At 41.5% G+C, this 13,452-nt stretch overlaps 1 protein-coding gene across 2 annotated transcripts in view; it reads left to right on the top strand.

The window, feature by feature from the left end:
• ATL3 (atlastin GTPase 3) overlaps nt 1–13,452 on the top strand; it is a 44,855-nt gene that overhangs the window by 8,744 nt on the left and 22,659 nt on the right. For both annotated transcript variants that reach the window (XM_070564158.1, XM_070564157.1), the window contains exons 2-5: nt 3,295–3,509; nt 3,650–3,793; nt 7,808–7,912; nt 8,707–8,757. In XM_070564158.1, coding sequence (XP_070420259.1) covers nt 3,303–3,509; nt 3,650–3,793; nt 7,808–7,912; nt 8,707–8,757 — 507 coding nt within the window. In that variant the 5' untranslated portion in view covers nt 3,295–3,302. The remainder of the gene's footprint in view (nt 1–3,294; nt 3,510–3,649; nt 3,794–7,807; nt 7,913–8,706; nt 8,758–13,452) is intronic.

Below are 13,452 nucleotides of genomic sequence, written 5' to 3'. Positions count from 1 at the left end.
TGGTTGCTCCAACATTCCTGGGGGATTGCCCTTGAGAGCCTGATCCCGGATGACTGGCTCCCACTTCTACAGCCAGCCAGCAGGAAGGGGGAAAATGCATGACCTGGAAGTTGCTGTGTCATTTCTGGTCAGAACTTGGTCTCTTGGTGATACCCTAGCTACAAGATTGGGTTGGAAATGTATTTCTTTTGGGTAGTTATATGCCCAGCTAACCATCTATTGCCATAGAAGAAGGGGAAAACAAGTATTTGGGGGAGCACCGAGCCATCTCAGGGTCTTTGTTTGGTACTGTCATGAGTACTGCTCAGTACTTAACACTGTGGCTTATCCATAAGGTCTGAATAAATTGTTCTCACTAGTTCTTCCATAGGAAAGATCGAAGGTCTTTAGGTGCTGGATTCATCTGCTGTTGTGCTAGTAAGAAGAACGGTAAGAGATTATTGACAGAAATGTTTCCCTTTTTTTTGGAGAAGAAGACTAGCCCTGAGCTAACATCTGCTGCCAGTCCTCTTTTTGCTTAGGAAGACTGGCCCTGAGCTAACATCCGTGTCCATCTTTCTCTAGTTTATATGTGGGACGCCTGCCACAGCATGGCTTGCCAAGCGATGCCATGTCCGCACTCGGACCCAAACCGGCAAACCCTGGGCTGCTGAAGCTGAACGTGCGCACTTAACCGCTGCACCACTGGGCCAGCCCCAGAAATGTTTCCCTTTTATCAAGCAATGATGGGAAAGAAAAGTCTTAGTATACATTTACTATAATGATAGTGTGTCATTTAGCCTATATTTATAACTTGTTTTCCAATAGTCTGCAAAAAATTAAAAAGTGGCAAGAACCCTTTTGTTGCGCTCTGATATTCTGAGTATAAGACAAGAGCAGCAGTTCCCGTAGCTGAAAGGGTGGAGTCCGGCAGTCAGGCTCTTCTGTCTGCTTTGCCTGCTGTGTTTCTTCAGTGTTTCTAAAGTAAGAGACGAAAATAATTTGGGGACCGTTTGTGATTTTTGGCCGTCTCTGCCTACCTGTGCTGTGTCTTACTTAGTATTTGTCCTTCAGTTTACTGTAAATTGATTCACTTTTTTTTTTTTTTAAAGATTTTATTTTTTCCTTTTGCTCCCCAAAGCCCCTCGGTACATAGTTGTATATTCTTCGTTGTGGGTCCTTCTAGTTGTGGCATGTGAGACACTGCCTCAGTGTGGTCTGATGAGCAGTGCCATGTCCACGCCCAGGATTCGAACCAACGAAACACTGGGCCGCCTGCAGCGGAGCGCGCGAACTTAACCACTTGGCCACGGGGCCAGCCCCTAAATTGATTCACTTTTAAACTTAGCCCCCTTCTACGCAATAATCTATTAAAACATGGTTTTGTTTCCTAATGTACATTAAAATATATAATTATTAAAATAAAAAAATGTACTTTTAGCTACCTAAAAACATCTCCTTTCATAGCAGTGGTTCGTACTCACATTAAGGAAATAGTCCTTTGCCTCGTTCCTTAGACCCTACTAGTTTTTTTATAAATTTTCCATAAATCTGTGGCTATTAAGTGGCTCTGAATTTCAAAGAATTAATCTTTGTGCTTTCTACTCTGGTAGGGAAACTACTAATTAGGCTTAATTTTGAGCTAAAGAATTAATTGCCTCTGTAACTTGGATTAAGTTATTAAGAGTGATCTGGGGACTGGCCTGGTGGCGCACTGGTTAAGTTCGCACGTTCCGCTTCGGCGGCCCAGGGTTCACTGGTTCGGATTCCGTGTGCAGACATGGCACAGCTTGGCAAGCCATGCTGTGGCAGGCGTCCCACGTATAAAGTAGAGGAAGATGGGCATGGATGTTAGCTCAGGCCCAGTCTTCCTCAGCAAAAGGAGGAGGACTGGCAACAGATGTTAGCTCAGGGCTAATCTTCCTTAAAAAAAAAAAAAGTGATCTGCAAAATGTAGCCACCTAAAGATCTTTTCAGGCTTTTCTCCAGGACCTGTTGGGCAAGATGCTTAATTTTTGTAAGCCTTGGTTTCCTTATTTTTAAAAAAGGGCAGTATCATTTACCTCGTAGGGTTGTTCTGAAGATTGAATAAAGTAATGTGTGTAAAAAGCCTGGCGGTGGCAGGCACCCTTTCTACTGTTGGTGGACGTTTGGGTTCTTTACAGTTCTGCACTGTTTTGAATAAAGCTGATGGAAACATTCTTGTATGTATGTATTTTAGTGGATGTAAGCATTTATGTCTTTTAGGTACATACCTAGGAATGGATTTGCTGGATCATAGGTATGTTTAGTTTTAGGAGATACTGCCACAGTTTCCCAAAGTAGTTATAGTCCCATCAGAATGTATGAGAATTCTGTGTGTACAGCCTCTCCTGCAGTGGATAGTGTCAGTCTTTTAAATTTTAGTCATTCTGATGGGCAGGTAGTAGTGTTTCTTTATGGTTTCAACTTACATTTCTTTGATAAGTAATGGTATGGAAGCACCTTTTCATATAATTATTGACCATTTGGATATCCTTTTTTTGTGAAGTGCCTGTTCAGTCTTTTGCCCATTACTGTTTTTAAAATTGGGATATTTATTTTTTTCTTACGGATTTTTATGTGGATTCTAGATATGAATCCTCTGGATGTAAGTGTTGTATGTATTTTCTCCTAGCCTGAGGCTTGCGTTTTTGCTCTTATTGGTGTCTTTTTTTTTCCTTTTCCTGAGGAAGATTAACTCTGAGCTAACACTTTTGCCAGTCTTTCTCTAATTTATATGTGGGTTGCTGCCATAGCATGGCTGATGAGTGGTGTAGGTCCGTCCCCAGGATCTGAACCTCTGCACCCCAGGCTGCTGAAGCGGAGTGCACCAAACTTAACCACTAGGCCATGGGGCCAGGCCCTAATGGTGTCTTTTAATGAACAAAAATTCTTAATTTTAGTCAAGTCTGATTTGTCATTTTTCTTTTCTTTTTTTTTTGAGGAAGATTAGCCCTGAGCTAACTACTGCCAGTCCTCTTCTTTTTTGCTGAAGAAGCCTGGCCCTGAGCCAATATCTGTGCCTATCTTCCTCTACTTTATATGTGGGATGCCTACCACAGCATGGCATGCCAAGCGGTGCCATGTCCACACCCAGGATCCGAACCAGCGAACCCTGGGCCTCTGAAGTGGAACGTGCGAACTTAACCGTTGTGCCACCGGGCTGGCCCCTGTCATTTTTCTTTTATGATTAGTGCTTTTGTGCCCTGTTTAAGAAGATTTTTCTCTTCCTGTGTTCAAAAATATCTGTTTAAAAAATATTTGAAACTACTTTTTTTGTCTACAACAACATAGGTGATGCCATGGAGAGTGGAAAGCCTGGTCCAGTGCAGGTTGTTTTGGTTCACAAAGAGCAACATTCCTTTGAGCTAGAAGAGAAAGCCTTGGCCAGCATCCTCTTGCAGGACCACATCCGAGACCTCGATGTGGTGGTGGTGTCAGTGGCTGGTGCCTTCCGAAAGGGCAAGTCTTTCTTTCTGGACTTCATGCTACGATACTTATATTTCCAGGTAAGGTAGAGTTATTTCATTTCAAATTAGAAAAGGAGACTTTTATGTCTAGAAGAGCAAAATAAGCTTGTGGATTATCCTTGATATGTAAAATTACTCAACATTTAAGATTTACTGGAAATTTCTTATTTTTCCTGTAGAAGGAAGGTGGCCGTTCAAATTGGCTGGGTGAGCCTGAAGAACCGTTAACAGGATTTTCATGGAGAGGAGGCTCTGACCCGGAAACCACTGGGATTCAGATCTGGAGTGAAGTTTTCACTGTGGAGAAGCCAGGTGGGAAGAAGGTAAGGAAGAAAAAGAGAAATTAAAAAAACAGCAAAATGAGAACTTTAATGTATATGCTAATAATCCAGTTAAAAATATTTTTATCAAAATGATATAAGTTCATGGTTTAAAAATAATGCATGAATACAGTTTAGAAGATCAGATAGTAATATAAAATTTCTAACAAAAAGTAGCTGTCGTGTGCCCCATTCCTCCCTCTGCTCATTTTCACTCCTCAGAGGCTAATGCTCTCAGTGGTTGTAGATGTTACTTCTTCCTTACTTTCTTCCTCCTGTGTGGGTGACCTAGACCTGGCTGCCGTCATTCTGGGAGCTGAGCAGGGAAAGGGCACTAGGGGACCTCACAGTTCAGGAGGTGGGCTTTCACCCCGCACACCTCCTGCTATCAGTAGTGCATCTTACCCCATCTCGTCCGTGCCTAGCCACAGCCATAGAGCCTCTCCCCAGATTTCTTTGTCTGGATCAGGAGGGGCAGGTTGTGTGAAGAGGGGATTTGTGGGTATCACTGTTTCTTAAACAGACTCTAACCCATTCCTTGTGTCTTTAGCCCCATCCTAAAGCATGCCTTCACAGCTGTTTGTGCCTCTCATTTTTGAGTCTTTCTAGAGCTTGAGGTTTCAGATCCTCCCTTCAGGGTGTGCAGGTTCAGCCTTTTCCTGAATGCTAAGTCATTCAGTATTTGGGCAGCTGGAGAGGTGGCACACAACTCTTGATTGCTGTTTTCATGTCTTCTATTTTTTTCCTTATACATTTCCATATTCTTTTTATATTTTATTTCTCTCTTATTTTTAGTGAGGTTTCAGGAGAAAGGTGTATTGGAAAACGCTTAATTTTTTTTAATGCATAATGCATAGATACACAGAAAAATGTGTAGCAATATGGGGATGTTATTGCACCTTTTTTTAAAGAAAGAGAATCTAGGAAATTCAGGAGTTATAACATTGAGATATAACATTGGGAACTTTTTCATGGAAGGATCTTTAGATATTATTTTATCCAACCTTTTAATTTTTTCACAATTCTGTTGAGATATAATTGACATTCCGTTTCATTCCTCCCAGCTTTTGTGCTGTTGTCACATATTTTACTTTAATAATATTGTTTCTATTTTTGTTTAAACAGTCGAAACAGTTATCTTTTAAAGATATTTAAATAATAAGAAAAAACCATTTACCCGTGTAGTTACCATTAACTTTTCATTTCTTCGTGTCCATATTTCTGTGTCCATTTTTCTCTCTGCCTAAAGGACTTCCTTTACTACTTCATGTAGTGCTGGTCTGCTGGTGAATTCTTTTAGCTTTTTTATAGCTGAAAAGTCTTTATTTTGCCTTTGTTTTTGAAAATATTTATGCTGGGAATAGAATTCTAGGCTGACAGGTTTTTTTTTTTTTTTTCAGTGCTTTAAAGATGTTGCTCTCCTGCCTTTTTGCCAATATTGTTTCCAGATGAGAAATCTGTCATCCTTATCTTTGTTCTTGTGTGCCTAACATGTCTTTTTTTTTGTCTGGTTGCTTTTAAGATTTTCTGTTTATCTTTTTTTTTTTTTTTTGAGTAATTTGATTATAATGTGTCTTGTTGTAGTTCTCTTCATGTTGCTTGTGTTTGGATTTTCTTGAGCTTCTTGAATCTACAAGTTTGATCAAATTTGGAGTTTTGGCGGGCCATTGTTTCTTCTAATATTTTTTTGTCCCTTATTCCCCTTGGGGACTCCTATTACCTGTATATCAGGCCGCTTGAAGTTGTCCCATAACTCACTGATGCTCTGTTCACTTTTTAAAAATTTTTATTTTTCTCTCTGCTTCCTTTTGGTAAATTTCTATTGCTGTTTTCAGGTTCACTAATCTTTATGATCTGCTATTAATCCCATCCAGTGTGTTTCCTTTCAGACATTGTGATTTTCATCTCTGATGGTTCACTTTAGGTCTTCTTTGTGTCACGACCTAATTTCTTGAATATATGGAGCACAGTTATACAGAGTACTGTTTTAAAGTTGTTTTCTGTTAGTTTTAACATCTGTGTCAGTTCTGCATTAGTTCTGATCGATCTTTCTCCTCATTTGGGTCATATTTTCCTGCTTTGTCTGCCTGCAGAGTTGTGATTGGATGCCAGATGTGTGAATTGTACCTTGTTGGATGCTGGATATTTTTGTATTCCTATAAAATGTTGAGCTCGTTTTGGGATGTAAAGAAATTTGGAAACTTAGATCCTTTCTGGTCTTGCTTTTAAGTTTTCTTCAGTGGGCCCAGAGCAGTATTTAACTAGAGCTATCTATTCCTCACTACTGAGGCGAGACTCTTCTGAGTACTCTCCCCAGTGCCCCGCAAATTATGGGTTCTTTGCAGTCTGGCTGGAGGGGACGACACTATTCCTGGCCTTCTTTGAGCACTGGGTCCTCATCCTCTAAACCTTTTGAATGTTCTCTGTCCAGCCTCAGGTAGTTTCCTCATGCACGTGTGCTGGTCAGTACTCAGCTGAACACTCGATGGTGACCGTCTGCAGATCCCTGGGGTTCTTTGGGCAGCTCTCTCCTCTCAACTGTTCCACCTGGGAACTCCAGTTGCTTTGGTCTCCCTGACTCTCAGCTCTGTCCCCTCAACTTGAAATCCATTGGCCTCTGCCTGGCTTCCCCTCCCTGTGCTTGGCTAGTAAGCTGGGACGACCGCAGGGCTCACTGCATCTGTTTCCTTTCTCTCAAGGATCATTATCCTTTGTTACCTGATGTCCAGTGTCTTGAAAACTGTTGTTTCATATATTTTGTTTGTTATTTTTTGGTTTTAGGTGGGAGGGTAAAGCTAGTCTCTGTTACTCCATTTTGACTGGAAGTGGAAGTCCAATCTTTTCATTTCAGAGATGCCGAAAATGGACTCTGAGTTAAGGGTTTGCTGTTGGTAACATAGCTGGCTGCTCTTAGAGTTGGCATTACAACAAGGCCCTGTGACTTTCATTTCAGTTCTGTTTTTCTGTGTTATTCTCTCTCTGTATTTCTGGTAGTGTGTGGTAGATGCTTTCAGTAATTTTTTTCTCTTTTAAAAAACCATCTTTATTAAGATATATATATAGAGAGTGTTAAAGATATATAAATTGTACATTTAAAGTGTACAATTAATGATTTTTAAGTGTCAGATTTGTATAATCATCACCAAAATCTAATTTTGGGACATTTTTCTCACCTCATAAAACAACTCTGTTCCCATTGGAAGTCGCTTCCCAGTCTCTAACCCTCAGGTCTGGGCAGTCACTAATCTACTTTCGTTCTCCGTAGATTTGCCTGTTCGTGGGATTATACCGTATGTTCTTGTATGTCTGGCTTCTTTCACTTAGCATGATATTTTCAAGGTCCACTCATGTTGTAGTATGTTTTGGTACTTTATTCCTTTTTGTTGATGAATAATATTCCAATGGATGGATATACCACATTTTGCTTATTCATTGGTTGATGGACATTTGGGTTATTTTCACTTTTCTGGCTGTTATGCGTAATGCTGCTGGGAACATTTATGTACAAGTTTTTGGGCAGACGTGTTTTCATTTCTCCTGGTATATATCAGATTATACTGTAACTCCATGTTTAATCACTTGAGCAACTGCCAGAGTGTTTTCCAAAGCCTCCAGATACCATTTTACGTTCCCATCAGCAGTGTATGTGGGTTGCAATTTGTTAAATTATCCATATCCTCACCAATTCAACAACAAAAACATCTGAATGACTGGCTGGGTGAGTGAGCTGATTGGCCTCAACATTTGGCTGTTTTAGTTGGAGGCGGGCAATACTCCCCTCCTTCCATATTGCTCTGTGCCCCTCTGTTTTGTATCTTCTCACCAGGTCAGAGTAGTTAATCTTCTCCAGCAAAGTTCACTGGTCCAAACAAGGCAGCTAATAATTGTGCTTTTCTGATAGAACCTACAGAACAGGTGCTCAAGCTTCATTTCAATGTCACCTGTGCTTTTCAATCTCTCCTTTACATTTTCCCCATCTCACTTTAGCATATTTTGTTCTTATTTTCCTTTTTTTAGGTTGCAGTTGTTCTGATGGATACCCAGGGGGCATTTGACAGCCAGTCCACCGTGAAAGACTGTGCTACCATCTTTGCTCTCAGCACCATGACTAGTTCTGTTCAGGTAAAACCATGGACCAAAAGAAAAGTGTGCAGAGGAGATACGATAAAGGGAGTCCATCTAGTTTCAGCTATTGTTCTGTTGTCAGAATTTCTATGATGATATATAAATGTTCTTGTTACACTATAGGTACATGTTAAGCTCAAGAAGGAACCTAACCTGTTTTTCTGCTTTGGTCATAAATATATGTAAAACGCTCCAAGAAAAGTCTGAAAAATGAGAATTTAAATTACATCAATTATGGGGCCAGCCCTGTGGCACAGCAGTGAAGTTCACACATTCCACTTTGGCCGCCTGGGGTTCTCCAGTTCAGATCCCGGGTATGGACCTTTGCACTGCTTGTCAAGCCATGCTGTGGCAGGTGTCCCACATATAAAAAGTAGAGGAAGATGGGCATGGATGTTAGCTCAGGGCCAGTCTTCCTCAGCAAAAAGAGGAGGATTGTCGGCATATGTTAGCTTAGGGCTAATCTTCCTCAAAAACAATAAAATAAATTACATCAATTACAGGAGGTGTAGATTAGACAAGAATTTAGGAAAGCTATATTTTAAACTGTAGGGGAAGAATTTCGTGATTTCAATTTTATATATGCATAGTTTTCTGAAAGATATAATATTACTGTTTGAATAGACCTCATGTTCTTATATGCAGACCTTTAGTTCTATAAAGCTTCTGTTCAATTTGGCTCATTTGGAATTTGTTTTAAATAAGCTCGAGTAGTATCAATTCAATTTGGCATATTTGGAATTTGTTTTAAATAAGCTCGAGTAGTATCAATCTGGATTTTTGTTTTCTAGATTTATAATTTGTCCCAGAACATTCAGGAAGATGATCTTCAACAGCTACAGGTATATGTTCCTCATAAAAAATTTAACATCATAATATATTGTTTAAAAGTTTTAAGACTAAGAAAAATTTTACAATTGAGTAGTTTTAGCAAAAGATTGAAATATGGAGGAAGGTTTTGCATTCATGGTAATCCTACGTGGTATCTGTTGCTGGGGTGGAGCTGGGGTGGTCAGGGGAGGCCTTACCGAGTTGAGCAGGGAACAGAAGAAAGTGGGTGAGTAAGCTCTGTGGACACTTCTCAGAGGAAAAATGTTATAGGAGAGGGAAGAGCAGGAAGAAAGACCTCGAGGTGGAGTGTGCTTGGCAGGGCCAAGGACCAGCAGGGAGGCCAGTGGGTGGGCTTGGGGGCTGTGACGGGAGGAGGCTAGGTGATGCAGTCAGAGGGGCACTGAGGTCCTGGTGATGTGGGGCCTTTGTAAGGACTTGAGCTTTTCCTCTCGGTGAGACGGGAGCCGTGTTGTGAGCAGAGGAGTGATGTTATGTGACGTATTGTAAAAGGATCCCTCTGGCTGCTGTGTTTAGAATGGATTTTTAGGGGGGCAAGCCAGCATTCAGTGAGACTGGTTATGAAGCTATTGCAGTAATCCAGGTGAGGTGAAATACATTAATGTGCCTGGAACAATAGTATGTGCTTAGTAACTGCTGCCCATTATTTCTCACTACTGTTACTACTGCTATTATTAGTCATGGTCTTCTGTTCTCCATAGCAGCAGTTCTTATGTTTTTCTGTAAAACACTCTTCTGTGGGTATTGCAGAGTCGGAATTCCACTTCCCCCACTGACATTCAAGAAAACATCAGAATGTGAGAGAGTGAGGCTTTCATTTCTCATAGGGATTAGCCTTGAATTAGTTCTAATTTATATTCATTTAAAAAAAACAAAATAATTCCTAAACTTTTGCCTTTAATGTTACTCCTAGCATTCCTTGTACTTCATAATTGATGGTTCTACACCAGTGCCATGACTCAGTGGTTGAGAGCTGTTGCTCCTTAAAACATTTTCATCAAAACTTGAGCTTGACACCTTTTCACCTGAAACTTATTCTTCTCTAAGCTCCTTCCTCTTGCGTATTTTTTGGAATGCCTGCCTTGTGTGAGGCAGTGGACCCAGTGCTATAGATAGACGTGATTCTTGTCTGTATGGATTTTATAGTTCGGTCAGTGAGAGAGAGACATAAATGAATAGGCATGGATGGTGTATTAGGACTGCAGCAACAGTACCACGCACTGGGGCCTTAAAACAACAGAGATTTATTGTCTCACACTTCCGGAGCCTAGAAGTCAGAAATCAAGTGGGGAAGGGCCGTCTCTCTGCAGCCTGTGGGAGAGAACCGTTCCTTGCTTCTTTCCTGCTTCTCGTGGTTTGCCGGCGATCTGGCATTCCGTGGCTTGCAGTTGCAGCACTTCAGGCTCTCCCTCTGTCTTCACGTGGCTGTCGTCCTTCTGTGTCTTCACTTTGCCTTCTTCCTGTGTATCTGTTATTTCTTCTTGTAAGGACATCAGTCATTGGATTAGGGCCCATTCTAATGACCTCATCTTAACTTGATTACATCTGTGAAGACTGTTTCTAATAAGGTCACATTCACAGGTACCAGGGATTAGGACTTCAGCATACTTTTGGGGGATAGGAGGAACACAATTCAACCCATACCAAGTGGTAAGGAAATTATGATGCAGTTACAGAATTCTCCTATGATGCTGTTCTCAAGAGCTCCACCATCCTCTGGTTCCTCAAACCCAAGATATGTTTAAGCGTGTCTTTCTCATAATCGTTTCAACATCAAGCTTTCCTGATTCTTTTAATCATGTCCTACTGCAGAGGAGGAAAAGCATCTTCCCTCTACTCCTCTTAGGTTCTTGGCTGAGGCAGGGAGTGAATGGAAGTGCCTGCTTTGATGAAGACTGGGACAGGGCCAGAGTCCTCGATGGATGAGAGGGAGTGACCACATGGTTAGTAGAGGGACAGCAGTAAGGAATAGGGGGAAGAGGTTCTACAGAATGGCAAGAATCCTAAAGGAGCAGGCTTTTTACAAGGGGACGGAGAATCAAGTCTTAGAAGTGATAAACTGAAGCAAGGAATTCACCAACCCAGCTCTCTATCCGGAGACACAAGGGGTTTGAGAGAATAGTAGCCACTACTTGAGATATCTACAGGGAAAATTGTGCCCTCAGGTTTTAGTTAAAGCAAGGAGGTAGAAGAAATGCTCAGAGAAGCAGCTGGAAATTTTGGGCAGTGTTCAATGTGCATCTGAAATTGCAGAAGATACAGTGGAAGTGTCTGGTGTGGGGGAAGGGAGGTCTGGAGTATTATTTGGATGAGGTGCCAGTGCCTTAGGCCAAGTAGCTCGGGGCAGGGATGGGGCTACAGTTAGGGCATTGGTTGGTGAAAATGGGGATGGTAGGTGTGGTGGATTTATTCTCTATAGAGGCTGGCCACTGGGCCTAATGGCTGGAGGACTTGTCTCGCTTGACAAGGCTGATTGATGGTGGAGCCAGAAATTGCATTAAAAAAGAGGAAAATGCTATTCTTGTGTGTCTGGAAATCCACAAGAATCAAGTGGAAAACTATTTAGAATGAAAAAAATAATTAGATAACCATCACAAAATAGAAATACAGAAATCAATAGACTTTCCTATCTACCAACATTAACCAGTTTAAAAATGTAATGAAAACATTCGCAACAAAATATTAAAAATATTGGAATAAATAAATATTAGAATAAACCTACAGAGATCTTTATTCTTCATAACTGAGGCTCATTGTGAACTATGGTTGCATTTCTTGTAATTGATTACCTTTGTCACCTTTTTCATTAGTTTAGTGTTCTATGTGCTTATCACTAACGCATCCGCAGAGGATAGGCTGCTAACCCTTCTTAGCATGGTCTCATCGCTTCAGGTCCTGTTTCCTTTTCCCTGGGGAGGCGTCCCTCCTGCTGCTGTCTTCTCCTCTAGTTGGGACGGCCTCTTCTCAGCCTGGTGCACAGTCATCATCCTGGCAATTGCTTTTCAATTCCTTGGATCAGTTGGATCCCATTTGATCTTTTATTTGTTTATTCTCTCCTTATTCCTATGCATTCTCCAGTAGCTTCCTGAGAAAGTATAGAAAGCTTGCATAGGAGGTAACTTTTTTGAGGCCTTGTAAGTCTGAGAATATTTAAATTTTATCCTAGAATTATAGGATGGAATAATTTTCTTTTAGACTTGAAGGCATTGCTTCATTCATTGCCTTCTAGCTTCCACTGTTGCTGCTGAAGTCCCACACCATCTGACTCCTGATCCTTTGTGTGACCTTTTTGTTTCTCTCAGAATCTTAAGATCTTATTCTTCGCATGAATTTTCATGGTAATGTATCTTACTGTGAGCTTTTTCTTCATTCTTTGTAAACTCGTATTCTCAGAAAGATAAGATGTTGCAACTGTTGTAACCAAGAAATAACAGGATGCTGTTAAAAAGCCGCCTTCAGAAAACAAAAAAAGAGCTCCTGGAAATTAAAACTATGACAGCAAAAATGGAAAATTCAGTAGAGGAGGAGTTAGAAGATAAATTGGAAAAAATTTCCCTAGCAGATTGAATGAAAAGACAAAGAGTAGAAATTGGGAGGCCTGCCCAGTGGCACAGCTGTTAAGTGTGCACATTCTGCTTTGGCTGCCTGGGGTTAGCCAGTTCAGATCCCCGGTACGGACATGGCACCGCTTGGCAAGCCATGCTGTGGTAGGTGTCCCACATATAAAGTAGAGGAGGATGGGCATGGATGTTAGCTCAGGGCCAGTCTTCCTCAGCAAAAAGAGGAGGATTGGCAGCAGATGTTAGCTCAGAGATAATCTTCCTAAAAAAAAAAAAAGAAAATTAAAAAAATTAAAAGAAATTGGGAAGAGGGGGAGTGAAGCAGAGAGATAGGGAAGAGAAGAGAGAAGGGCAGGGTGGGGGGGAGGGGAGACAAGGGAGAAGGGGGGAAGAGGAGATGGAGTGAGGGAGGAGAGACAGAACGGAAGACACATAAAAAAGGAAAATTTGAGGATTAATTCAGGAGAGGTTTAACATGTTAATAACAGGTGTTTTGGTAAATGAGAAATGAGAGAAAGAAACTATAAGAGGAATAATATAAGATGGTTTTCTAGAACTGAAGGACTTGAGCTTCTCTCTTTCCTGCTGGAAGCTTTTCCCAAAGGCCTGGTTTTGACTGTGTTTAAGAGTGAGCCCCTGAAAACCCGCCTGGGACCTTTGGTGAGAGGGTGGGCCTTGTGTACTGGTTTGGATAACCGTGAGGTGATTGGGCAGGATTATTTAGCTATTTTGTTGCAACCCCTAATGTCTTCTTTTCTAGACTGTTATTCTTGGGCTGTCAATTTCCCCAGAGACTTCTTTAACCTCCTGGCTGGGTGGGTGGAAGCTTAGGGTGGCTCCAGCAGGGTGAGAGGGCTAAGGAGTGTCACTGTTCAGTAGGTAAACTGTGACGTAAGTACCCATTTCCGGTAAGGTAGGGGACTTACTCCTGTCCTCAGCTGAGTTTGGCGTCAAAGTCTAAATTCTTGTTGCTTTACCCTCTCCAGAGGGTACATGTCCCATCTCTGTGGGGCAGGAAGAGGATTGGAGCGGGGGAGGGAGCAGGATCTGGGAGTGTGGGTGCTCTCTCCAGAGACATTCAACCATTTCTTAGTTTTCAGCCCTCTCCCTCACCCCTCCTTCAAGGTG

The sequence above is a fragment of the Equus przewalskii genome, chromosome 11 (genome assembly GCF_037783145.1).
Source record: "Equus przewalskii isolate Varuska chromosome 11, EquPr2, whole genome shotgun sequence".
Taxonomy (NCBI): Eukaryota; Metazoa; Chordata; class Mammalia; order Perissodactyla; family Equidae; genus Equus; species Equus przewalskii.
This window is presented reverse-complemented; position numbering and strand designations above follow the sequence as displayed.